The sequence below is a fragment of the Pholcus phalangioides genome, unplaced genomic scaffold, assembly GCF_987345545.1.
Source record: "Pholcus phalangioides strain wild (caught in Gottingen) unplaced genomic scaffold, Ppha-v1.0 ptg000010l_1, whole genome shotgun sequence".
In the NCBI taxonomy this organism is placed as follows: domain Eukaryota; kingdom Metazoa; phylum Arthropoda; class Arachnida; order Araneae; family Pholcidae; genus Pholcus; species Pholcus phalangioides.
This window is the reverse complement of record NW_028301603.1, coordinates 40,238,881-40,266,197: the sequence shown is the minus strand read 5'-3', so window position 1 is coordinate 40,266,197 and position 27,317 is coordinate 40,238,881. Positions and strand designations below refer to the sequence as shown.

The 27,317-nt window shown below is 38.7% G+C and overlaps 1 protein-coding gene and 1 non-coding gene across 2 annotated transcripts in view; one reads left to right on the top strand and one right to left on the bottom strand.

The window, feature by feature from the left end:
- Positions 1 to 27,317, bottom strand: part of LOC149081462 (uncharacterized) — an 80,857-nt gene that overhangs the window by 51,247 nt on the left and 2,293 nt on the right. Inside the window, exon 2 of the mRNA XM_089238388.1 lies at positions 1,737 to 3,029. Within this exon, the coding sequence (XP_089094514.1) occupies positions 1,737 to 2,069 (333 nt within the window). The 5' untranslated portion in view covers positions 2,070 to 3,029. The remainder of the gene's footprint in view (positions 1 to 1,736; positions 3,030 to 27,317) is intronic.
- Positions 16,853 to 16,924, top strand: TRNAA-GGC (transfer RNA alanine (anticodon GGC)). The gene has a single exon. It is a non-coding gene; the product is annotated as a tRNA-Ala (tRNA).

The following is a 27,317-nucleotide window of genomic DNA, read 5'->3' as shown; positions in this document are numbered from 1 at the left end:
TGCCTTGACTCTATCCCATGTACACGTTATAGTTACATAAATTAAATTGGGAAATTTTAAATGGGAATTGTATTTCCACACGTGCGGAAGGGTATTGAGCAATATCTCCATGCTTGTTTTTGTATGCGTATATGTGTGCAGAACAATAGTTAGGTCACGTAAAAGACAATTGGAACATTTCCTCTGACCGAAAGCTGACCCTTCATGAAGGATGGAAGAATACACGTGGTTTTTTATTGAAGGGACAAATCAACATGAAGTCTACATGAAGTATCTGATTATTTCAGAGGAGTTTTATATAAGTGAAATGGAAGAATATTGGGATAAGCGGAACTGAAGGATACATGCATGCAGGAACGGGCTCAAGTATTTAGCAGCCCGGTGCAAAAACAGCTTTCCGGCCTTCTAAAATGGGGTTTCCAAATCCCCCGGTGTCCATGAAAAAGCCTTGTGCACGCCAGTTTTACAATGGCACCCGAGAATGAATATCAAACTGATATTTTATGGTCATAATAAAAAAAAACCCATTCGGATATATGTGTGGGTGACAGTAACCGCTGCTCAGCTAAACAAATTGGAATTGCGCCCCTAGGAACGGGGGGGGGGAATGTCGGGGCTAGAGAAACAATTATCGGCCCAGGACCGCAAATAGATACTGTTCCAAGCGGGCAAGCTATATAGTGTAATTATGACTCCCTTGTGTAATTTTAAATATAATTTTAGAAGAAGAATTTAGCCCCCCCCCCTCTTCTGGTCCGGGGAACTATATCAACCTGGATTATACTCCTTGCTTGGATGGGGGGGGGGGGGTCTGTGGGAACCCTAGGCCAGAGGGTTGGATTATCCTGCAGCAGAGCTGCTAGGATAGGATCTTTCTCGCGGTCCACACCGTAGTGAACTTACAGTATGAAAAAACAAAAGGTGATAAGAATCGACCCGGGCTGTAGCCCTGTCAGTCCAACCCTTGTGGGGGCAATGGGTCTTGGACAAAATTTTAAGCTATTTACGGCACGTTCCCGATGAGGACATACCCTTCGCACTTGCCCAAGTCCGACTTTGCATACAGGGTGATTTTTATAGAAGCGGCTCAATGATACAAATACTACGCAAAATGCCCAACGAGGTTGCTGAGAAAAAGATGCTCATAACAATAATAATAACCACTAATAATTCCGTAGTTGATTCATGTAACTAGTAAACATTAGAACATATCAATCTCTCATTTTTGTAGAGTGGAACAGTCAAATAATTTGCGCAAACAAGTGGTAGCACGTACGGTGCTAAATTCAAAGGCACATGAGCCACTAAGATCCAATGACGTCAGAAGCCTTGATTTATTTTTATAGGGTATTTTCTTAAAAACAGCGTGTTTACATTGAAGGACCGGAGACACTCTGCTTCACATCTGAGAGAGGTATCGAAACGTTCCCGAAGAATGGGTGTATAAAAAGAGTGTACACATGTGCAAACCTCACACTAGCATATTACAAAATTTGAGGAATAACATTCCTGCTGGGATCAGGAATCTTCACCAAAGGAACACCGCAGCATATCATTGAGAATCTGAAATATCGATTGCCTGCGTCCCTTCAAGAAAACGGCACCCACTTTCAACACCTGCTCTAATCACATTGTATGACACTCCAACGTATAATACACAACCTAATAATGCCGATTATATATCAAGCACAAGTTAGACAGTATAAACACCAATAAAAAAATTATGAACACCTTACCTGGAAGCCGAATCTCACAGACGCGAGTGACGAATGCCTCGACTGGTGGTGATGAGCGTGATGATGATGAGAATAAGACTCTCCGAGAGCCATCCCTCCTGCCGGACTCCTGCTCGATTCCTCCTCGGGTTGTACCGAAGTCCACGCGTGTCCGGGACTCGGACCCTGCGGTCGACCTTGGAAAGCCATGACTGCTCTACCACCCGGTAGAAACATGTGACTCGGATGCAAGTATCCTTCTTGATATGGCGATAACGACATCGGCGATATATTCTGGAACATCTTGAGAGCGGAATGTTCAACGTATGGCACAGCAGGCTGATCCAGAGTCATCCAGAGATCGAAGTATAAATAAAAATAGAAGAAAAATATCACGACGCGTACACGGGTATGACTCTCAAATCCTAGTATTCAGCCGTTGAATCAAAGACAGGCTGGACGAATTCCACAATAGGTCACCAGGGGCTCTTGAAATTCCAAGAGCACTATGAAGTCTAGCGAAGCACCAATATAACTGACGCCAATTCGTTCGGAAATCGACCCAAGTCCTCGCCAGGGTAAGCCGAACTAAACAAGGTCATGAAAGATGGCAATGTCAGACGGAATCGAGATTAAAATGAACCACAGCATCTGCACATGAGAGAAGACAAGGGTTGCCGAATCGAGTTTTATCGGTTCCCACGATACACAATATCCATTGTATGTATTATATAGCGTTCAATCTCGTTATACCGACCGGCGTAAGGGGTTAATATTAATTCGCGTTTGGTTATGCAACGTTAGTTCCGTCATCGTCCCACAGTACCGCACGCATCGAGGTATGATGTAAGACTGGTAGCTAGCTAGCTACCTGATGGAGAAAAACACCGTCATATCAAGATTATGCAATGTGACAATCCCCCTTTCGTTCTTCTTCTGTCATCGGCGATGGTGGAACGAGGTGGTTGGGTGCAGGCCATCGGAGACATGGGCCACAAGAATTATCCTCTCTCTTGCTCCTTGTCTCTAGACTTTTATGAATCCACATCACGTTGAGAGAATCGAGCCATGGATGAGTAGCTTTCGCTCGAGTGCAAAGGATGCCGTCGTCGTCTCCATCATCATCCCCTTTCTTGTTTGCTTGCTGTTGTCAATGGGAAAAGCTCGCAGAAAGAGTCGGATGTGTCGTCTCTTATTGGCTAATAGTTTTCTTTCTTAGCTGCATTTGTTCGTGCTCGTACAGAGCGAGGCTCGCGTAGGGCCATGAATAAAATAGAGTTGACCGAGTACGACGAGTGTTTCCTGAGAGCCGACCTGAGAGGAGAAAATTGAGAGTGATTATAATATGAGACTCAAAAGGAAACAATGTGTGCATGGTTTCCTTATATATACACAATACACAAATGGGGGATCATATAGTAATTTACAACATATTTATTACCATTAACAATTTGGAAAATCACCACTAAGACCTGAAATCTCTATACAAATACAGTCAAACTCGGCTATAAGGACTTCGGTTGTAGTGTCACGTCGGTTATGATGTAAGTAATGGCACCCAGGCAAATTTCCATAGTGAATAATGTTAATGGACCTTGCTTATAAAGCCGATGAAAACATAATGAGCTCGTGTTACAGCCAAAGCCCGAAATTGACCGATTCACGAAAGTAACATATATTCGACGACACATATTTTGTCGCTTTTGCTGTTTAATTGTTGCTGTTTTGCTGTTTTTTGTTGTTTAATTAAACGTGACATTGAAAGTGAGATTAGTTACACGTTTGAAACTCCGACTTGCTAATTGATATGACCCACATAAACCGGACATTCCCGTATTTTCCCGTGATTCTGCACTTTCCAACTTTTCTCAAAATCAAAATGTTCCGCTTTTTTCAGCTAAAAGCTAATTTTAGTTCGTAATCTTTACTAAAAACAGTGGAATGAAGATGATTCACATATTTTATAAATTTTATTATAATAAAATAAATTGCTTAATTTTGCATTTTCAAGTGCTTAATTTTGCATTTTCAAGTGCATATTTGTGCATTTTCAAGTGCATATTTGTGCATTTTCAAGTGCATATTTGTGCATTTTCAAGTGCATATTTGTGCATTTTCAAGTGCATATTTGTGCATTTTTAAGAGCATATTTGCATATGTGCATATTTTGCCACTTTTTTAGTGCATATTATCCGGGCTCTAGTCATTACAAACGGTTGGCCTCACTAAAGACAGGTCAATAACTTTCCAATAGGGCTTTTGAGGACGGGGGGTGTCCGTATAAAAAAATAAATGTTTATATTTCAATAATCTTTCCAACATGAATGACGTACATGTACCCGTTATTTGGACAACTTTTTTAATTGGAAGTATGCGTTTATTATCAACGATTCTCGCCTATAAAATGCGGCAAGGGGAATAGTCGCCCTGAAATCCGTGTTGGGCCCTAAGGGAGAACGTCCTTCCAGGCAGCTCTACGAATTGAGTTGTTATACAGGCGAATCACGTTATAACGAACGCCAAGAGGCCGGAGAAATCATTTCGTTAAAACGAAATTTCGTTACAAAGAAATTCCAGGTCTTTGCATTGTTCCTATATAAACTTACCTGGGGTGGGGGGGGGGGGATTGGAAAAGTGTTCGTTAAAACGAGATTTTCGCTACAACGATATTCGTTAAAACGGGATTCGACTGCATTTTTAGTAGCAAGCATATTTGATCGGCACGAACTTTTGCCACTTTTTAGTTGGATCAGCCTTATCAGCAACTCGTCTCTGGTCTAAGACACGAGTTCCAGTTTCTCTCAACTGCCTAGCCGTGGCCCAGTACCGGACCCTAACATTAGTCACACCGGGCCTTCAGTGATTCCGAGTTTCATTTTCCCCATTAATTTCTCGTTAGTTGTGTATGACGACCAGGCTTTTCTGCTACCAGACTGTTGCTACCATTTATTGATTTTCTTCCGGTCCGCAAACTGTTGCTACTATCTATTGATTTTTGGCCGGTGCGCAAACTGTTGCTACCATTTATTCATTTTTGGCCGGTCCGCAAACTTTTGCTACCATTTATTGATTTTCGTCCGGTCCGCAAAGTGCTGCTACCATTTATTGATTTTCGACCGGTCCGCAAACTGTTGCTACCATTTATTGATTTTCGTCCGGTCCGCAAAGTGCTGCTACCATTTATTAATTTCCGACCGGTCCGCAAACTGTTGCTACTATCTATTGATTTTTGACCGGTCCGCAAAGTGCTGTTACCATTTATTAATTTTCGACCGGTCCGCAAAGTGCTGCTACCATTTATTAATTTCCGACCGGTCCGCAAACTGTTGCTACTATCTATTGATTTTTGGCCGGTGCGCAAGCTGTTGCTACCATTTATAGATTTTTTGCCGGTCCGCAAATTATTGCTACCATTTATTGATTTTCGTCCGGTCCGCAAAGTGTTGCTACCATTTATTGATTTTCGTTCGGTCCGCAAACTGTTTCTATCATCCGTTTTTTGACCTGCCCGCAAATAACGTCTGACACTTTTGCCGGTCCGCAGCAGTAAAAAGATTGGGAAAACATTGGTCCAAGCAACTGCGAAAGACATTGATTCTGATTGGTGTTTTCGGACCAATTCGAGCTCGTCTTCTTTCACGTAGATGTATAAGAGCGAATGAACGCGCATGCGCATTCAGGACTGCCTGATGCACTACGAATATTTTTTTTGCTGTAGAGCTCTAGGCTGTCACATCTTCAATAGTTTGTGGGATGTGCGACGTGAATATTATCGATATAGTTGTTCGCCGTGCCGTTTTCTCAATGATTAGCCGTCATTTCAAACAGAAAACACTGGTTTTGCCATTCCAAGATGGAGGATTTTCAAATACAATTTTCAAATACTGTAAAATTTCCAGCTTCCAAAATATGTCGAGATTACGTTCTACTTACACAGAAGAAATTTACCTTGCCAACGGGCTACCAAGGATTGAGAACCACTGGTCTAAGCTCCTGATAAAGCACGGTGTATTGAATTATTAGCTTATTTGTACCTGCAAAAAAGTCTTGAAACTTTTTGTCTCTCTCTCAACGGCAAAGTATTACATACTTTAAAAAGAGAATTTCTTATCAAAATGGTTCAGAGAAATTTTACGGCACAATGTAGGGGTAAATTTCAGTAATTTTTTTTAAAAAGCGGCATGTTGTTCAAGTAAAAATACGAGGAAAAAAAAATAACCCACAATTAAAATCCTAAATGTTCTCGTTATACTATAAAATACTCGTTATACTAAAATACCTATGGAATTTTATAATATAAATTAGTGCCTATATAAAATAGAAAATTTTTGAAATGTTTTTAAAGAAAGATTTTTTTTCCCATAGGAAAGCTAAGATCTTGAGCAGACCACCTTAAGCAGTTTTCCACATTCATAGCAATATTCCATTTGAGCCTATGGTCATCCTAATTCATTTCTGACTGATTTCGCGTTTGTCCAACCGCAGCGATTCTCAACCTTTTTTTGACTGGCGGAGCCCTTTTTAGTAGAAAAATTCTAGGGCGGAGCCCCCGTAGGTGAATTTTTTAATTATTCATAAACGTTATTGATTTATTTTTACCATTTAAAAAATATTTATAATGATTTTTTAAAATTTTAATGCTTTTTTAATTTTCCTCGAACGGCCGCGGAACCCCTGGAAAGTGCACAAGGAGCCCCATGGGATCCGCGGAGCACCGGTTGAGAACCGCTGGTCCAGCGATTTGTTTACTTCCCCCCCCCCCTCTCCAAGTACATTTTCATACAAACTTTTGTGTGAAATGAATATTTTTGGGAATTGAAAAATTTTAATGAGTGTCATAAAGACTTGTTTTTCACAACTAACAATTATTTTTATTAAATCAAGTAATTTTATTGTATTAATTGATGGTTTATTAATTGTAAAGTTATAGGGTGGAAAGCGACGTATAATGCGATGCTTGCCTTATATATGAGGTACCCCTTTATCTCTTTTGTACAGTGGTAGTTAGATACACGCACTATTAGCTCAACGGTAGATGGAGCGGCCAACAACATAACCTTACTCATTTGCATGCGGCTTCAGCTTCGGGAGCCTATTTTAACTGCGCAGCCTGCACAAGAGTTTCACAAATCATTTTTCGACGGGTTTTTGCAACGCACAATGCAAGTCATTTTTAAACATTTCGTTATTAGTACATACTCAGCATTACACGTAGCTTCATATTCATGTATCGATTTCTCAATTCTTTTACTTATTTCTTGATTTATTCGGTGATGCTTCTTAAACATTGGTTGTGCCCAGTATGAGATACAAGTCCCTAATATGGGATATCTCTCCTAATATTGGGACATCATTTTGTGGACAACGCCCAAAGTGCCACTTCTTTCTAAGGGAAATAGAAACTTACCTTAGAAAAACAATCCTGGATAAGTAGTTACGGGAAGTCTCGTTATGAGACTAGTGTTTGCAGTAGCCTACATAAAAGGCGCGACAGTGGAAAATTCAGTGAACGCCTTCAGAAAGGCTCTTCATCTTCTAATTTGGCAGCCAACCCTGGACCTTTGGTGCCATGTTTTTTTTTAATGTACAAACTTTTCATAGAACCCTTGGAAAATTCTCTCGGAAAAAGAAATTTGAATCTAGTCAACTGAAAGAAACTGATCAAGAACTAAGAAGGAAAAAGGCTATCTTTTCATCGTACATTTGACTTTGCTATAGGATCGCAGCTAATACTTCGGACTGATTACGACAATGCTTATTAACAAAAGAAGGGGGGGGGGCCGAAACAACAGCTTCTAGCCTCCTAAAGAGTCTTGTGGCGTGATAACAATAACTTACGGGGAAAATGATAACTTCGGTTATACCTTAGCTTCTCGAAATTCGTAGAAAATACTTTCGATAGGAAAAAAAAGATTGCATTATCCGAAGAAGTGTCCTGAGTGTTTGCGTGGCCCTAAAACATCAGGGGCCCCGCATACACTCAGAACGGGATCCGGAAATTTCGCCCCCGACATTTCGAAAACGAATTACTAGAGCTCAATCAATCATTTTCAAGTCCCCCCCCCCCCCCACTTTTTACAATAACATACCACGGGATTAGTCTTTATCACAACGAGCTCTTTCGTCCGAAATTCCAAAAGCAATTGGCACTTGGACAAAGGTTTATTGCAAAAATAAGTCAAAGAGAGACTAGATTCGTAACTAGATACTGTTTCAAGAAGTTTCGCTAAAGAAATATTAAACCTTTTTTCTGATTTTTACCTGTAGTGGTCATTTCCTGAAGTCTACTGTCGTTCCAATGTAGTTCATTCAAAATTCCCGTCGTTCTAGCGTAGTGTTTCTAGAAAGTGGGATATCGCCTTCCACCCCCCCCCCCACCCCGGTGGGAGATGGAAAGGTCCGGGGGGGGGGGCATAGTAGTTGCGGGATCCATATAACATGGGATCCTATGGGTACGCTTGAGCTTGGAGATGAAAGAAAAATTTCTCTGTAGAAGGGAGTGATGGAACAAAATGTTTGGGAAACTATGCTCTAGCTCAGTGATTCCCAACGTGGGCGTTAACGCCCCCTGGGGGGGCGATGAAATGTTCCAGGGGGCGGTAGAAGCTACGGGTATAACATAAGATCCTATGGGCTAGATTGTGTTTTGGGCGATCGGAGAAAAAAATTTTTTAAAGGGGGCGATATGGGACAAAAAAAAGTTTGGGAAACTATGCTCTAGCACAATGATTCCCAACGTGGGCTATGGAATATTCCAGGGGGCGGTAGAAACTACGGGTATAACATAGGCTCCTATGGGTTGGATTGCGATGGGAGAAAACATTTTTTGAAGGAGGGGGCGATGGTACAAAAAAGGTTGGGAAACTATGCTCTAGCAGAATCAAAAATGATTCCAATTTATGATAAACGCAAAGAGGGAAGCAAAGAAATACCATGTCAAAACAGCCAATAAAAGAACAGAGTTCGTCTGTTACAAAAGTATTTCGGGGGGGCGATGGGTGCGGCAGACACGTTTCAACAAAGCAAGAGCGACCAAAGGTCATCTTGTGGAAATCAATCATCAATTGGGAAACTACTTTCTAGTAGAGTGTTAATCAATTTCGATACTCTATCTGTTTATAAGATCCTATAACTTTTATTTACATTTTGGCGAATAGCTGCGTTGGAATGAGTAAAATATGTAATTTTATACCATCAATTAACATTATATTTCTACGAAAAGATTCGATTCAAACATTTTGATTGAGTTTGAAAATTTTAACCGAGTCCCAGCGCTGGTTACAGCAACAAAATTTCAAGAAATCTCGTCGGCGTCGTCGTAAGCGAGTTCGACTGTATATTGAAAACACCTCGAAAGAAGAATAGATGAGAATATGTGGAAGATCCCCCTCCCGAGCACCATTCGTATTCCAGTGGCGTGTAAGTGGTTCATCAGGCGGTGATAATGATCCTCTTATAACAAAAACGCACACGACTGCTGCCCGTTACAGTGGTGAATCGGAGACACTATCTCCCAGGTAAGAAAAGAAAACTCGAAAGTAATTTATATATTACTTACTTACAAGACTTTTTCTTTCAATGATTTATGGTGTTTATGTCTTCGCAAGTAGTATACAATGGGCTTTTAAAGAAGAAAAAAAAAAGACAATCATCGTCGTCATGGGCAGTGGAGTATGCAAAGGAGAAGAGACATTTCCTCTCTTGAGTATGGACTCTTTATGATACCAACGGTCTATTCCTGATGCTATTCAATATATGTCGGGCCGAAGCATGTGAATTAAGATACACACATGAAATGTTTTAACATTCCATCCATTCATTCTTCTTCGCGAAGAATTTTAAGAATTTCGATTGCATTCGGTGTGACAATTACATTCTATTTTTTATTCGAGTTGGTGTATAATATGTAATACATTGTAAACATATCGATGTTTGAGTAATTTTTTTTTAAATACAGGTTGTGGAGGTCCAAGAAGCATTTTTGAAATTAAACCATTTTCAACCAATTGACATAAAAAAGATGTGGTTTTCACTGAAATACTTATCATGGACGAAAGCAGAGGAGATCAAACTGAGTGTCGCGCAGATCCAGGAAGATGTGAAGGAAGGGACGAATTGTGTAAGTTCGTTTGGTCGTCCCGTATTTTACGGAACAAATTTTTCCTTTTTTTGTCGGTCGTTCCCATCGCCCCCTCTGAATCCGCGCCTGAGCGGAGGCAGATATCTTCAGCTGCGTATGAAGCTGAGGCAGTCGTCTCCATCTGAGAATGAAGCGGTGACAGGCATCTTCAACTGCGTATGAAGCTGGGGCAGATATGTTCAGCTGCGTATGAAGCTGAGGCAGTCATCTCCATCTGAGAATGGAGCGTCGGCAGACATCTTCAGCTGCGAATGGAGCTGTGACAGTAATCTCCATCGGAGAATGGAGCGGTAACAAGCATCTTCAGCTGCGAATGAAGCTGAAGCAGTTATCTTCAGCTGCGAATGGAGCGAAAACAGTCATCTGCATCTGGGAATGGAGCGGTGACAGGCATCTTCAACTGCGAATAAAGTCATCTCTATCGGAAAATGGAGCGGTGACAGGCATCTTCAACTGCGAATAAAGTCATCTCAATCGGAAAATGGAGCGGTGACAGGCATCTTCAACTGCTAGTGGCACGGTGACAAGCATCTTCAGTTGCTAATGGAACGGAGGCAGATATATTCAGCTGCGAATGAAGCCGAGGTACCGATCTTCAGCAGAGAATATACAGTATATCGGCCCAGTGTGTTCCCGGATGTTTTGTGTAGGTGTATCGGATCATCCCGTATTTTACGGGGCAGACAAATTTCCCCCCATATTATTCTGCTCTTGGGAAGGGTGATCGTCCTCCTCAGGATCCATGCTTGACGCCTCGGAGAGGCGATTCTGAACGATTCTTTGTTGGACTACTTTGGTGGAGCCGCGGATAAGCATTGATTAGGGGAAGGAAGCCGCTGAAAAAATCTGACAACTCCTGGTCTAGTGTGTAGGTGCTCAAGTCATAGCAAGGGTGGGAATTTGAGTCATCGTGTGTTTTCCACAATTTAAGACCGAATCTACTAAAAATGAACCAAGTGGCATGTTTTACGATTACTTATCCGGACCCGCAGAACATTTATAGATCACTTAAGTGAGCCACGGCATATCTACATATCAGTTAAGTGAGCCACGGCATATCTACATATCACTTAAGTGAGCCACGGCATATCTACATATCACTTTAATAACCCGCGTCACAGTTTCAGATCACTCAAGTGGCCCGCAGCCCTTCTGCAGATCATCCAAGTGGCACGCGTCAAGTTTTTAAACCAATGGTATGGCCCACTTTCGCCTAGAAATTGAGCACCCTTGTGTGATCTACATTTTTTTTTTTAAATTGAAATAAAAGTTTAAATTTCACTCACAGGTGAAGCTGTAAAACGAAAAACTCGGCATAAGGCCGGGACTACACTATAAAAGTTGAATAAAGGATCTTTTACAAAAATTGAATAAAACATTCAATAAAACTACTGGTTACATTTGCTCGAATGTAACAGATTCGCTTATTGGTTGAATTTTTCAAGTTTTATAAATGAACTTTTATGTAACATTTATAGTGTAATCCTGGCCTAACACATAATATACAGCAACTCTCCGGATATAGGCCGGAGAGTCCGGACTTTTTGCCATTTTTCCTTCTCTCCGGATTTATTAAAAGTTCCTCCTGATTTTAGCAGAAAATCAGATTTGGGAAAAAAAAATTTCGATGTCATTTTTAGATAGGAATATTTTTAGATTTTCCCTGAGCTTTCAGGATGTAATGACATCAATGACTTCCGTATGCCCAAGATTATCCATCACTAATAGCATCCAAGATGATTATATTCTGCTCAGGGGCTGCGCCAGACCTGCCTAGGGAGGAGGGGGACCCCCAGGCGAATCTCTGGATTCCAAAAGTTGGCACGTCTGATCATATTTAATGTAATTCTAGTTCAATACCTAATGTAATGAGTTCTAGAATGAATATTTTATACCCATGAGCATTTCAAACATGCAAAAGTGCATATTTTACTGCGATAAGTTGCACATTGGCATTTCGCTACTTTGAGAACAAAAAAAAAAAAAAAAATGTCCTGCAATCTACACGAGTAAGTTTTGTTCCCCCTTTAATGAAATTTGAAGAAGTGTTTGTGATTTTCCCAGAAAAAATGTTGCATCCGTGCACAGTCTGCTGCCTTATAAAAATATACATATTTTATTAATTTTTTTACATTTTATTCTTCTTTGTCCGACTTGTACTCCGCAGACTATGCGCAGGATATTACGGTATGCTTGCAGGACTTTTGCAGGAAATTGCAGGACTTTTCCTGATAAAATTTACAGGACTTTTGCGTTTTCAAGGTCGGCAGTCCTGACAGCATAAACAATGTATAATTAATGTACTTTATATGGCAATTACCGATTGATAAAACCCCCATACTTCAACATGAGCTGTTTCACGTGTAATGTTTTTACATTCACAAAGCAATTCATTCTTCTTCATGAAGAATTTTAAGAAATCAGATATTTGTTCGAGATCTCAGCAATACTTATTTGCTTATCTCATTGTTGGAATATAATATCATATATATATAATACTTTTTAATGATATCGATGTTTCAGTAAAAATTTAAAAATACAGATTTTTAAAATTAATAATAATATATATATATATTATATATTATTAAATTAATAATAAATTAACCACAATTGACATCAAAAAGGGCACTCAGTTTGCACTAAAATACTTACCATGGCCTAGAATTGTTTTTTATTATTATCATTATATACTGTATATATTGAAAGAAAATTCAATTTCACACTCGCAGGTGGCAGTGTAAAACGAAGCGTTCGATATAACACACGAAATGCAACTCAAACAGTGTATGCTTGATGTTTAGGACAATAGGATCCGGATTTTTTACGACAATGCATAAGTGCATGTGCAATTGAATATTTCAGCACTTTTCACAGCTAGTTACATGTAAATGCATAAAATGACTGATATTTTATAATAAGTGCATATTTTTAGCATTTTTTCTGTGAGTCGCATCGTTTTTACGAAACTATTTATATATTTTTATTTTTCACATTTCTTGAAGATGATAAATCACACTTTATCGTTTATTTTAGGGAATATTTTTAGAAATTTTTAAATGCATATTTTGCCTCTTCCCTAAATGCAAGTTTTCTTCATTTTCTTGCGTATATTAAAAAAAAAATTATTATAAAATTTTTGAATCCATACCCAATGTACAGGGTGGTTCAAAAAGAATCATCCGATTTAAAAAAAATCTTAACTATTCAGGTTTTAATCCGTTTTGATTGAATAATGTATAGGTAGAAAGAGAGAAATCTCGAGTTTCACGCAGTTGCCGACAGGTAGCGCTAACGCTTTTCCTTCGGGCGCCAGTTTTTGTCAAGATGACGACTGCACAACAGAAATCGTTTTGTGTTCTAAGCATCGCGAAGTGTGAGTCCGTAACAACTGCTCATCGCGCTTTTCGTAGACAATGCCCTGGTGTTAAACTTCCTACCGCTCAGACCTCAGAGCGTTAGGCGATGGTATAAACAATTCCGAGACACAGGTTGCCTGTGTAGAGGGCCGTCCCCGCATCATGCGACAGAGTTTCGCACGTAGTCCACGGAAATCCACTCGCAGTGGACGCAAACATGCTCGCAAAAGTTTGGGATGAATTTGACTACCGTATAGACATATGCCATGCATCCCAAAGTGGACATATTGAGCACCTTTAACTAGGTTTATAAAAGAACTTTATGATTAGCCATGTAATATAAAATTAATCTTAAGTGTGTCTATGTTCAATATTTTTCGTAATATACGCATTGCAAATCGGGTGATTCTTTCTGAAACACCTTGTATATGCTAATGTTTTCCATTAAAATGCTCTTTTCACCAAACTGAATTTTCTGTCTGATAAGGGATAAGTTTTCGATCACCACTTGTTCAAATGTCTTAAAACTTGATTCTTTTTGAAGCACCCTGTATATATATTTTTTCCAATTCTTTGGAAGTTTTTAATTTTTCTGCACTTTTTTTTCATTTCTGCGTATTTCCTTTTTGGTGGCGCACTTCGGCACTTCCAATTAGATGTGGATTTGTTTTCATTTTTCACACATATTTTTGATTTTATAGCAAATCTGCATTTTTCAAATGCACGGACATATCTTTCATTTTAGTTCATGTTTCAGCGTTTCTTAGCGCATATTTTTCCACTTATTTTAGCGCATATAATCTGGGCTCTATTTAGAACAATTTGCGTTATACATATAAAACTACCATATTTCAACACGAGCACCCTTTCGCCCCTTTAGATGTAGGCCAAACCTTAATTTTTATATATAATCTAAGTTCAAATAAATTCTCATTCTTGAAGTAATATTTAATAGCAATTTTTCAGCCGAAAAGCTACAAGAGAGAATACTACTTTTATTCGTCAAAATGACCTTATATCGTTCCTATACGTAATTTCCACGATTTTGCATAGATAAATGATATAACTTAATTTAAATTAATCAAATTTTTATGAAAGAACTTCTTTGATCGAAAAAAATTTGGTTTTCTCGTGCATGAACGGGAGGGGGGAAATGGCAATAGCCTGGCTTACTGTATTCAGCGGGTCACTCCTCAGGGTCAAAATAGTAACCCCATAAGAAAAATCAGTAAATAAACAAGAGATTTACATGAAAATTTGCTAAAAAAAGCATAAATTTATATCAAATCGAATTTTATCCGGGTACAAATAGGTTAACTTATGATTACAATAAATACGTCAAATATAATCGATTACAGTTGATGTCTCTTTCCTCGGTCTTGGACAATTTGCTATTCACCTAAAAATCACTAATAAATCTTACCTAATAATCTATATTTCCAATAAACTCCAATGAAGTATTTATATTGCACTTTATTAACCAAGTAATCAATTGAAACCTTACAGCGGAAGATTAGCGTGGGGAAAAAGCATGGTATCTTGTTTTGACCCCTTTTCTCTCTTGTCCTCCCCGTCTTAGTTCCAAAAAAATACGTAGTTTATTATTAATATATGTGTGCTATACAAACTTTATTTGAATTCTATTCATTCCAATGGTTCTCAACCTGCGGTCGCAGAGCCGCTCCCATCCATGCCCCTGAGACATTCGGGGGGGGGGGGGCGTCGCCGTGGCACGAACAGAAGCCAAATTTAAAAAAAAGCATGATAAGATGTTCATTTAATTTTTGACAGGGGTGTTGCTACCTTCGGACGAGAGAAAGCACAGACGAAATATGGTCAAAACGGGAGACAGTCAGAAGTGTCTTGAAAGTACTGTAGGCCTCCTCGGGCAAAGTGATATTCAGGCCATTATGACTGTCTGTGGAACTCTACCAGCATTCCGATTCACATACTTACTCAAGAAAATCATAATAGGGGTACCCGGAGCACAACGAGGTACCGGAGCGGAATGAAGTTCGACGTTCGGTGGCAAGAAGGTGCTGCCAGTAGATCTAGACCAACCTGTTACTGCGCAACTACGGCTGCCATGTTAATCTGGTTTTCTTGAGCGTTGGCGCATGAGGTTTCCGTTGTGTGATTTATCGCTTCTGTATTGTAACTTCTGATGATTTTGTAAACACGATAAGGTATACATACTTGCTCACATTATAACTATATTAGTACATTCTTGAAGTACGTTTAATTTTCTTTATTTTCTTGTAGTTGAACGTTTGTTTACGTATCTTTCTCGAGTGTCCTTACCTCCCTAACCTGAATAGTGTCCCTGAGGCGGAATGGGGAAGTACCCATTCCACCAAACTGTAACCTGTCTTATTTGTGTGTCGGCAAGCGGAATTTACATGCCCCAATGCTCATTTTACCCCGAAAGAAGAAGCAAAAAGAATTTGAGTTAGGATTGCCACCAGGAGGTTGGGCTGAGACGCACAACACTGGATGGGTGACTGCTGAGTCATTTCTTGTATGGTTTCGAAAATTTGTGGAATTTTCTAAGGCCTCAAAAGACTTTTCCGGTTTTTGTTATATTAAATGCCACTCAACGCATACCAAGAACCTTGAGGTTAGAGACTACGCGAGGGAGTCGCGTTTCGTTGGTATGTCTACCACCACATTGCTCTCACAGACTTCAGCCACTTGATGTTTCTTTTATGACGTCTTTAAGTCTTCGATTAGCTTCAAAAATGGCTGCGAAACAACACAGGGGAAGTCGTAACTCAATTTCGAATTTCAACGCGCTTTGGATCAGCTTTTATCCAAAGCGCAACAATGAAAACTGCTTTTGATGGTTTCCAAGCTATAGGACTATGGACAACTGACCTATCCATATTCACCGACGCCGATTTTCTCCCAGCAGACACAACTAACATCGGACTTTGTAGGTCTTCAAGTGAATAGGTGATCATATCTGGAGCTGAACAATTGGAATTGCCTTCGCCTAGCACACCAGTTAAAAAAAGACATGCTTATCAGGTTGGATGATAAAGCTGGCGGGGTTTCAGCCAGCTCTAATGATGACACGCCAGATAATAAGGCCCGATTTAATGAGGCCAGTTGTGCCACTCCTGGGTGCTCTTGGATGACAACTGACAACAGGACCTCTTCATTTCATGTTTCACCGGAAAAATGCCTATTCCAAAAGTTAAGGAAAGCGCGAAAAGGACGAATCGGAAGAAAATAATGGGAAAACCCAAAACACTAACGATTCTGAGGATTGTTCTGACTGTGAATGTTTATATTGCGATGAATTTTACTTAAAGTCAGTTGAGAGAGAGAGAGACAGAGAGAAGGGATTTGGTCACTTGTTCCATGTGCACAAAATAGGCACTCAATTCCTTGCGGGAATAGACAGCGAAGATGATGAGGCTGTCCCTAGTGTTTTGCGAATAGGCTTAAGAAACGGACACAATCAATGAAAACTGTAGTTAAACCTTTATACATATAGAAACGTCCTCTCCACTTGTCTATATGAATATGGCCATCTGGTTGGCCTTTGTCATCCACGAGCTATTAGTTGATTGTTGACACCGTCCATGTGCGGTGCCTTTTAACATTTATATACGCTCCAAGGTTGAAATATTCTATCTGCTTCCATAGCTTAGATGGTAGAGCACTCGTCCGGCAAGCGAGAGACCGGGGTTCGAGTCCCCGTGGGGGCAGTGATGAATTTTCTTCCTTGTAATCTTCGACTCCACAAATAACCGGTCTTTCGATGAATCTTGTAAACCTTTATAATCACTTAGAAATTAAATAAATATAGAAGAAAACTTAATTTTCCTGCATTTAAACTAGTTTTATATACTTTTATAATTACTTGTCTTTACCACCCCTTTCTGCCTCGGACATGGAGCAGAATTGGGTGGAAGCCCATGGACTGTAAGTTGAGCATGCATGGTATACAGAGTGAATGTAGAAATTTCTTTTTTACACCGCTGTTTCAATGAATTCATGAGCCCGGTCGGACAGAGAATTTTCGGAGCTCCTTGAGCTCCATCGTAGTGCCATCTTTTGAAAATAACTGTTTTCAATCAAGAATGAATAAGAGTGGCTTATATTTAGCCAAATAATTATTCTAAATTTGAAATTTCGTTATCAAAACTAACTGTTTGAAATTTGAATTCAATTTTCTGCAACCATGTTTTCTAAATTGGTTGACACATTTGATAGCTTAAAATAAAAATAGATATAACGTTGCATCTTCAAAAAATGGAGGCTAGTCACAGTGAGTACAGCCCATAAGCTTTCATGTGATCACGAATTATTTCCAATGAAAACTCTTATATTTACCGTGTTACAGTCAGGGTCACAAACTCGCGTCTCAGGGCTGAACCTATAGTCATTCTCAAATATTTGGCGGTGCAAAGAAGCAGCATTGGCCGGCTGCACACTGGCCCAGCTTGTCCCTGTATTCCTCGGTGAATATTTGACAAGAACAGAAGCGGTTTTTTGAGAACACTCTTTTCGTGTTGCGTCTGTCGGCGTTCTTCGACCAATGTGCAACCAGACGCATTCGAAGATAGGAAAGGAAGACGGCACCTTTTGACTTCTGTTGGAAGGTGCTCGTCGTTCTGTTCGACCAACCTTCCAGCCTCCAACATTTGACGATTGTTTCTAACTGTGGAGCGGCCACACTACTTTGCCATGGAACATATTGGGCTAGCCATCACACCAGTGTGGCCATGGCTTGGGGGAGCAGGGCCGTCTTAAGAGCATCGGGGGCCCCCGGGCCAAGTGGTTTTTCTGCATTTTTAAAAATGCAGAAATTTATCTTTATTTTCTGTGAATATTTCAGTGCTTTTAAGAGCATATTTGCTAATTATTATTTTTTTTAGCGCGCGTATAATCCGGGCTCTAGTAATTACGATGCAGTCAAACATTTCACAAATAAAAAATATAATAAATTGCAATTGAACTTCTCATTATTACGATTAAAATTCTTCCGTGACGTATACGTTGGTTGTGGAATCCCAGCTCAACTCCGACCCGAATTCACAACAGTGAAGAGGACCGAGACATCTAAACACCCATCCCTAGATAATATTCATGAAATGTATACGAGCCCGATAAGATATTCAAATACATAAGATCCTACGGTTTGCCCTCACGACATGAATGATACCAGCAATAATCTGAACGATTGTATTATCCGTACGAGTTGTACATTTTCCCAATGCGCGTATACTTTCACTTCAAATCCCTTTCTCTGTCTGAATTGCATTATTTATTTATTTATTTATTTGATCTCTCTCTACTTTTTTTTTTGTTTTGCGTGCAATTACACGCTCCACGGTGCGTGTACCATTCATTGATCACATTAAGTACGCGAGCGAATCCTCTTTTCTGGTGAGATTTCGTGGTACGTTTTAACAATCTTAAACAAGATGCAATCTCCCTCTATGGATGATTTATGCGTTTATCAACTTACTCTTCCAGGACAGAGAGGATAAGGTCATTAGTTTTCCACTATCTGTCTCGGGTTTTCGACGGACAAGGATTTAATGCACTTTTATGATTTCATTATACGTTTTCCCCTCCTTATATTGATTGATACATGTGAACATGTCGAGCAAAAGGTTTTCTATCGTGTATTACATGCTTTCAAATGATCGGCACGTTAAAAGAAAACGAATTGTCTTTTCTTGTGAAGAACTAGGGGTGTCGGATTGGTGTCTTTTTTGTAGTTGAGGGGGTATGTTTCTCCGAATTGAGGTAATATTCACAGCCATGTCATAACTTGACACATTATTTTTTCAAACTTTATTTTCTCAGTTTATATTTTTACCGTAAAATTTCACTAAATTAAGTTTTTAGTATTTGTATACTGTATGACACATCTCTCTTCGCGTTCTCCTAAAGTCATTCTTCCGCTTTTTCGAGGCTTAGTTGGTCCTGGACTGGAGTATGCTGTAAGGTTTTGGAGACCATACCTACAGAGGGACAGAGACTTGGTTGAAGGGGTGCAGAGAAGAGATACGCGTGTCCTTATTGACATACAGGGCTTGAGTTATGAAGAGAGACTTCATTTTTTGAATATGTTTACATTGGATGAACGTAGGTGTCGAGGAGATATGATCGAAGTGTTCAAAATTTTCAATGGGATGGATAGAATGGACCATGAACTTTTAGTACACCGCCAATCGACTGCTTTTACAAGGGGACACCAGTATCGATTGGTGAGGGACAATGCGAGGTTATGGTGTCGCGGGGAATTTTTCTCTAATAGGGTTGTTAATAAATGGAATAGCTTACCCCCGGAGGTAGTAAATTGTAACACAATTGACACGTTTAAAAAGAAATACGATAAACATGTTGGGGTAAATCGAGAAGCTATCCATTCTTAGAATAAGACAACCATAAGTATTCTTTATGGGCATTGTATAATATTTTATCATGTGTAGCTATATATTGTTTATAATTTGTGTTATTTTTAATTGGGTTGCTGTATTTTTGAAATATATGACATCCATATTTTTATGGGCATCTTTTTATCAGCCACCTCGTTGGGCATTTTGTCTGTTGTGGCGTTGTATTTGTATTTGTATATGTAAAATTTAAATTACCTTTCTTTCTTACTTTAACCATGAAATATGAATTTTTGAAAAGGCAAACATGTTCCAAAGTACAACAAGTAGTCTTGAAAGTCAAGTAACCTTGAAAATATTTGAACATTTCTTCCGTAAAATTTCCATTTTGTGACATGAGCATCTTCACCTTCAGCATAGAGGTTCATGAACCTCGTTGCGCTTCCCTTCGATTTCAATTACAATTTTTTTTTTATTCGGTTTCTTTTTTTTTTAAATTATTAATTTATTAGAAAATTGTGTTAATTACAAATTTTTTGATAACTTGTGGTCTGCCCACCTGAGAGATGATTGTGAGGAAAACGGTCTACGATCCGATTGAATTCGACACCTCTGTTCTAAGCCGGGGGAGGGAGTGACACAACATAAAGCACTATTAATTCAATCGGAGCTGTAAGGTGTGTGTTAGATTTCTATATAAACCATGTTTAACCTCAAAGAAAAGTGAGTATTCAGCTTATCCCAATTCTGTCAAAACACAGCTCGGATCATTTCCAGAATTTAGCATAATATCGACAGGTGAGATTGAATCACGGTGGCTTAATCCATTGAGTCTGTAATTCAATATTACGTTAGGGAGACATATTTGCTCCCTGAATGATCATTTATTTTATTTCGTAATTTTGTGCTTTAAATGGCAAAATGTAATAAGTCACTTTTCCCAAAAAAAATCGAGTTGTTCGCATTCCGGAGTCTCGTTCGTCAAAATTTTGGAAGATGGCAAAATTTCTTTCTATTTATGAGGAAACAATAGAAGGAAATTGTAGTAAATCAAAAAGCCACAGCATCGCATTTCGGAAAAATATTGTTTCCAAATCTGCCATTGTGAAATTTCAAAAAATTGACGTAATATTTTGCCATCTGAGCAGAGAATTATTTGTTAATTTCTCTTACGTTTCCCTGAAGTTATTTGAAAATGCATTACTCGGGGTGCGACCCAATTGTGACTGACGTTGACTGACATTTGCGCAACGCTTTGTTTAAAAAAACAAATTTCATTTTTATTCACATTTTTGTATGGAATTAATATTTTTGGAAATTAAAAGAACCATTGAGTGCCATTGTGTTTCTTAAAATTTGTTTACAAATAAATTTAACTTTTTAAAGGCTTTTCAGAAGTGAATTTTTTGGAAATTTTATCCTGATTTTCGATCTGGAACTTTTTTCTCATGATCATGAAGAGAAATATTATTTTTTTTAAAAATAGACCACATGATACATGAGATATTCGGATTCATTCATATTTGCCACATGATACATGAGATATTCGGATTCATTCATATTTGCCACATGATACATGAGATAATCGGATTCATTCATATTTGCCACATGATACATGAGATATTCGGATTCATTCATATTTGCCACATGATACATGAGATATTCGGATTCATTCATATTTGCCACATGATACATGAGATATTCGGATTCATTCATATTTGCCACATGATACATGAGATATTCGGATTCATTCATATTTGCCACATGATACATGAGGTTTTCTAATATCATTATCACTAATTATTTTAATCAAATCAAGCTAATTAATTTACATTGATTAAAATGTTTAATAATTGTAAATTTCCATTAATTACAAAGAAAAACCATAATAAATTGATATCCAATTTTTTTAAACTTTTCAGATATGTTATTTAAGCAACTAGTTATCATATATAAAAATTGTGCAATTTTGTCACGAATTTGAGGATCGGTTAAAAATGGGTTTTAAGAGCTTCATATAGGCCCTTCCCCCCGGGCCGGAAGATTTTTTTCTGAAGTCCTCTGATTCAGAAATATCTCCTTAGAAGTACCTACTACTAAACCAGACATGCACCTCGTCCATATTCCTCTGCAGAACCTCCAACGAATTGGTACACGTTGGAATGTGCGTGTAGTGAGACCTGGTGTGAAGTTTGTTTCTGTGTAATGCTTGCTATGTGTAGTGCTGCCATCTGCCACCAGTTTTTCTAAATATGAGTGAAGTGTAATGATTGAATGATTTATCGTTGCTCTCTGTGGAGAGACTTTTTTAATGGGGAGATCGGCTCTCATTTGCGCCTCGGAGTTGGGAACTACAGGAAACCAACTTCAGCCGACCACCGCTGTGGGGTTCGAATACGGATCCTCGCGATGCGAGTCCGTCACTACGGTCAATCGACCACCACAGCGGCCCTTGAAATTACCTGCCTACCAATTTACAAACTTGCTGTCAACAATTGCAAAATCTCGTTCACATGTGACATCCCCCCCCCCTTCTGCACTTGAGGCCCACGAGCCGTGTCAAGGTAAGCCCATGCGTTAGACACGGCACCGGCGGCATAACTCGGCGTCATTTCAACGAAACTAGCCAGCACACGGCTTTGATAATATCACGGATGCACATGGCTAAAACCTCAATCCTTTACATCTCCGACTATGTATCATAATTTGATAATTTACCGCGATGAATAAACGATTGACTGATCGATTGGGCAAAATTTATCATGGAATTAAAACGTTCACATATAGTCTCGTCTTGTGTTGCCCAAACAGACAAGCTCCAAACTCTACTAAAAAAGTAACATTTCCGAGCAGATGTTGCGCGATGGCCGAAATATCTCCATCCGTATCCGAGAAGAGATCTATCTGCACGTCAACAAGCCAGAAAGGCTCGTGCCTCAAAGGCATCAAAAGCTATTCATTAAGCAGAGATAGACAGTAGAGATTTTTTTTGTTCCCCCGGTTACAAACTTATAAATCTCGACAACATCCAGAGATAAACTTCTCTTCCTTTTATCTCTTCTTCGACCAGACAGCGTCTACGTGATGGTGTTGTTTAATTTCGGTCAGCTTTCACCCCCCCCCCCCCAAGAAAAAAGTAGACTTCCCTATCACACAAGGCTATGGCATCCGTGACTCATCAGAAGTAATTAGCAATTAAAAGCAAATAAACATGTCGTGAGCGTACGATAAAAGGAAAAAGTATCAGCTCGCGCATACTTTAACGTATATCGGTTTTAACGTATCTCGGTACATTTCAGCACAGGTTTGTTTGTTGTTTGCGATGAAATAAATGGTGGAGCGATAGTGTGTTAATTACTCATGAATATTTAATAATTTTATTAAATGTTCCATTCACGTTCATCTTGGTTGTTGGTAGATGGCGTTTCAAGAAATCGATAATTAAAACTGTAGATTTGAATGATGTGAGGGGCATTAAATTTGATTACCATTAAGTACTTCTTTGTTATTTTTAGAACTAAATGAATAGAGTGTTTAAAAAATTAAAAATAAAGGAGTAATTTCCTTAAAAAGCGTTTACATATATATATATAATGAGGAATGAGCAATTTGTGAGCTGTGAGAGAAATAAGTCATGAAAATAAGTATGACTAATGATCCTCAACGGCAAAGAAAGACGAAATTAAGAGAAATTGATGGAAAAAAATTAATGAAATAAATATTATATTCATTTTTTTTAATTTTAAGACTCGGAAGCAATTGCTGGAGGCATCTTTAATCGATTAATTGAATTTATAATCCGTAAATTTTTTTTAAATTTCAGCCGTTTTAACAAAACTTGAAACTGAAATTTATTAACACACGCACATACACAATACATGCATACAATAAATGCACAAAGCAATTACAACGCGGCACATACGGTCCACTTCTGTTATGCAAAATAGATCAGTGCGATCCGCGCAAGGCGAATTGTATAGAATATCTATATTGGTGGCCAAACACGCATTAGAGCAGAGTGAATAGCGTAGCCTTAAACATGGTTTTCAGAATCAATCTAATCACTAGCCAAGACCAGTTTTACTATAATTTTAAAATGGTTTCCGAAAATATAATTATTTTTCACTTAAAGTACAAATTTTGTGTTATTGGTTATTTATACTGCATAGTTGATGATGGATTTGCCAAAAGTGTTTAAATTTTTATCTTATTTTAAATCGCGGTTTAAGTCATTGTTGTTTCTGGGAGCGAGATGAAGAAACTGCATTTGGAAAATAGTTTTCTTGGGTTTGTTAATGTGACAGTGCATAGTTTCCCAACCTTTTTTGTCCCACATCGCTCCCTTCTTCAGATTTTTTTTTCTCCCAGCGCCCCCCCCCCCCACCAACGTAATCTCACCCATAGAATCCTATGCTATACCCGTAGCTTCTACCGCCCCCCCCCCTTCCGGAACATGCCATCGCCCACGTTGGGAATCACTGAGATAGTAATAGGAATCGAGAGACACCCTGGATCTGTGATATAAGCACATTGTCCCTGGGAATTCGGGTGCCTCTGGGGGATCTAACCATTTACTCAACTTGAAAGTTAATCTGATAGGATGTCCGTCCGCTTTCCGGGTTTGGTCCAGTTTCGATTTCAAACCATGAGGGATTTCTCTGTATTTATTTATTTTATTTATTTTATCACACAACCCAGTAGACAGATTGCACTTACACTGGTAAGATTCAAAACTGGAAACATAAAAGAACATAAATCAAATAGAAAAACACTTCATAAAAGGAGTAAAGTTAAAATCGTCCAAGGAAGAGACGAATCCATCATATGGGACGGAAACGAGGTCACGAGGCAGGTTGTTCCACAGTCTAGCTGAACGGCATCTGAAGCCATAGAAGTAGCGGTCGCCTCTGGCCACAGGAATTTTCAGTTGAAGACCGTGTCTACGGAGGTTAGGTCGTCTATCCAAGATTTCGAAAAAAGGGTTATTGGAAGGTAAATATACCATATTATGAACCAGTTTATAGCAAATAATTAGGTCAGATCGAACCCTCCTCTATTCCAAGGAGTGAAGGACAAGTATCTCGAGTCTCTCTTGGTATAATCTTCCACCAATACCTGGAAGTCGTTTAGTAAAAGCCCTTTTGGGACTCTCGATGAGTAATATGTCTTTAATTTTGTATGGACACCATACCTGCGAGCAGTATTCGAGAATCGGTCTGGACATATGTGCAAAAAGCGAAAGTCAGGGTATGCATATCGCACTTGCTGTACGCCGTACGTATCCTATATGCGACTCTATTGGCCCTGCACACCATATTACGATAATGATCAGTGAAGTCGAGAGATCCTGATAACGAAATACCCAGATCGGAGCATATGGTCAAGTGTTGTAAAACGTCAGGACCCATCTGATAGCAGACAGGGTCGGTGGGTCTGCCTAGATGCATAGAGCCACTCTTGACGATAGAAATAGGAAGATTGCTCTGGCTACTCCAACGGAAGAGGCGAAAGCAGGCAGTCTCGAGGCCCATTATGTTGAATAGCTTTATATCATCTGCATATTGTAGAATGGGAATGGGAATGGGATATAAACATCAATATTTTTTTAACCATATGTAATTTTACGAGATTGAAGCGAAAATCATTTTAATAACGAGCCCGATTTTGAATGGAACATAGTACGTAATATTTTATTTAAAGAAATATTGATCGGATTTAAGTTTGATTCATACTCGCTCTCCGCAGGCACAGATAAAGTAGAATCAGGGTCATCACAGATAAACTGATCGGCCATTCAAGTATTACGTAAGCAGATTTTCAGCCCCCCCCCCCCCCCCGTCAGTGAAATTTCGTCAGCAGCTTAGAATATTTCATATCTTCAAAAAGGGGGTGGTTGATGACGTAAGCAACTTTCAAACCCCCCTCCCCCCTCTTGTCATCAAAAGTCAGTAAATCCGAAACCCCCTCCCCTCGATGCTGACGTAATACTTGAACGACCCCTCAGGGAAAGTAGCCAGGCATATATAATAAATTGCAAGAAGGAAAACGCAATACAAACTATATTTTTGAACCAAAAATTCGAACATTTAATGTAATTTAGAACTATTACAGATCGTCAGAGAGAGCATGGGTCTTTCATTTTTAAATTTTTATTTATAGTTATATACACCAAGTTATTTGATTTCTTCAGTTTTCATGGATTATGGGACAGGAACAGTTCACTTGTAATTGTGTTGTACTGTATTAGTAGCTATAAAAATAGCTAACAGTACAAAAATTGTATTTATTCCTATTACGCACTTATCAATTTAAACACATGCAGGAGCGGAGAAAATTAACTAATTTCATCAGATGGAAACAAGAAATGCGCTTGTCCATTTGTCAAGTTCTTTTGTTTTTGTTTGGACTTAGTCGTTTCATTCTACGACAGCCAAAACTGTGAAAAGCTTTCTTGACGTCATAAACCCAATCTCCGATTACATACGTCAAAGTAGATATGCGTGGTAAAATTTCATTCGCATAATCTCGAGTACTGCAGTATCTAGAACAGGGGTCTCCAACCTTTCAGAAACGGCGAGCCAAATTGAAACTTCCCACGAAGCCCGCGGGCCACCAACTCAGTGATATCCTGATTGATGGGGCCAATGCCCCCCCCCCCCCATGAGTTAAACAGGGCCAAAAAATATAATTGAAGATTTTTCATTTTGTTATGAAATTATTTCATTTATTGATTATGAATTTTGATTAGTTCTAAAATATTTTTTTTCACTAAATCTGAAGACGTTTTCGGTTAATTTACTGATTGAATTATTTCTGAGATTAATTTTATTCTGAAATCACTTTTAAATGATTCTGAAGTTATTTATTTCGGTAATTCTAAAAAATTATTTCCGTCCTCAATATATATATCTTAATATACATATAATTTATCAGAAATTACGAAATTATTTCTCCTATTGATTTATAAGTAATTTTTTTTCATTACTTTTAAAATTATTTCTTGCAGTTATTTGGAAATTTTACCAATTGTAGAATTATTTCTTGCAGTTATGCATTAATTTGTCCCAGAATTATTTCTTTCGTCAATTCTAGAATTAATCGTTTTTCAATGTGGTGGGAAAAAAAAAGCACAATATATTGTCTTTCGATATAACGATAATCCCTCTACAACAATATTTTCTCTTGGTCGACCCAGTATAGTTCTATCGAGATTTCGCTGTATTGCAAATCGGGCACGTAAGTTTCTTTTTTCTTTTAGATTTGTTCAGCCCTAACCGCTACTACTTAACCGCACATGCACCTCATACTTATTTTTTCTTAATAATGTGATCATCACATATTCCCAAGAAATCTTACAATCTGCCTATTTGTTAGGGTTAGTAGACATCAATGCCGGAACTGGGATTCAAACCCAAGATCCGCACAGTGAAAAATTATCTTCCTAACCACTCGACTGTCAGGCGGCAATGTTATTCCCCTGTTCAGTCCTGACTGGTTGCCACAACATCAAGTTTCCGAATTCTCTAAGACGGATTATACTATAAAAGTTTGATCATAGATCTTTTACAAAACTTGAAGGAAAAAAAAACCAGTAAGCATATTGCATACATTTGCTCGAATGTATAACCGAGACGCTTATTGGTTACATTTTCCAAGTTTTATGAAAGAACTATTATAAAAGTTTATAGGACAATCCGGGATTAAGAGTTACTCCATTGAAATATAGACAAGGTATTACAATGGCTCATTT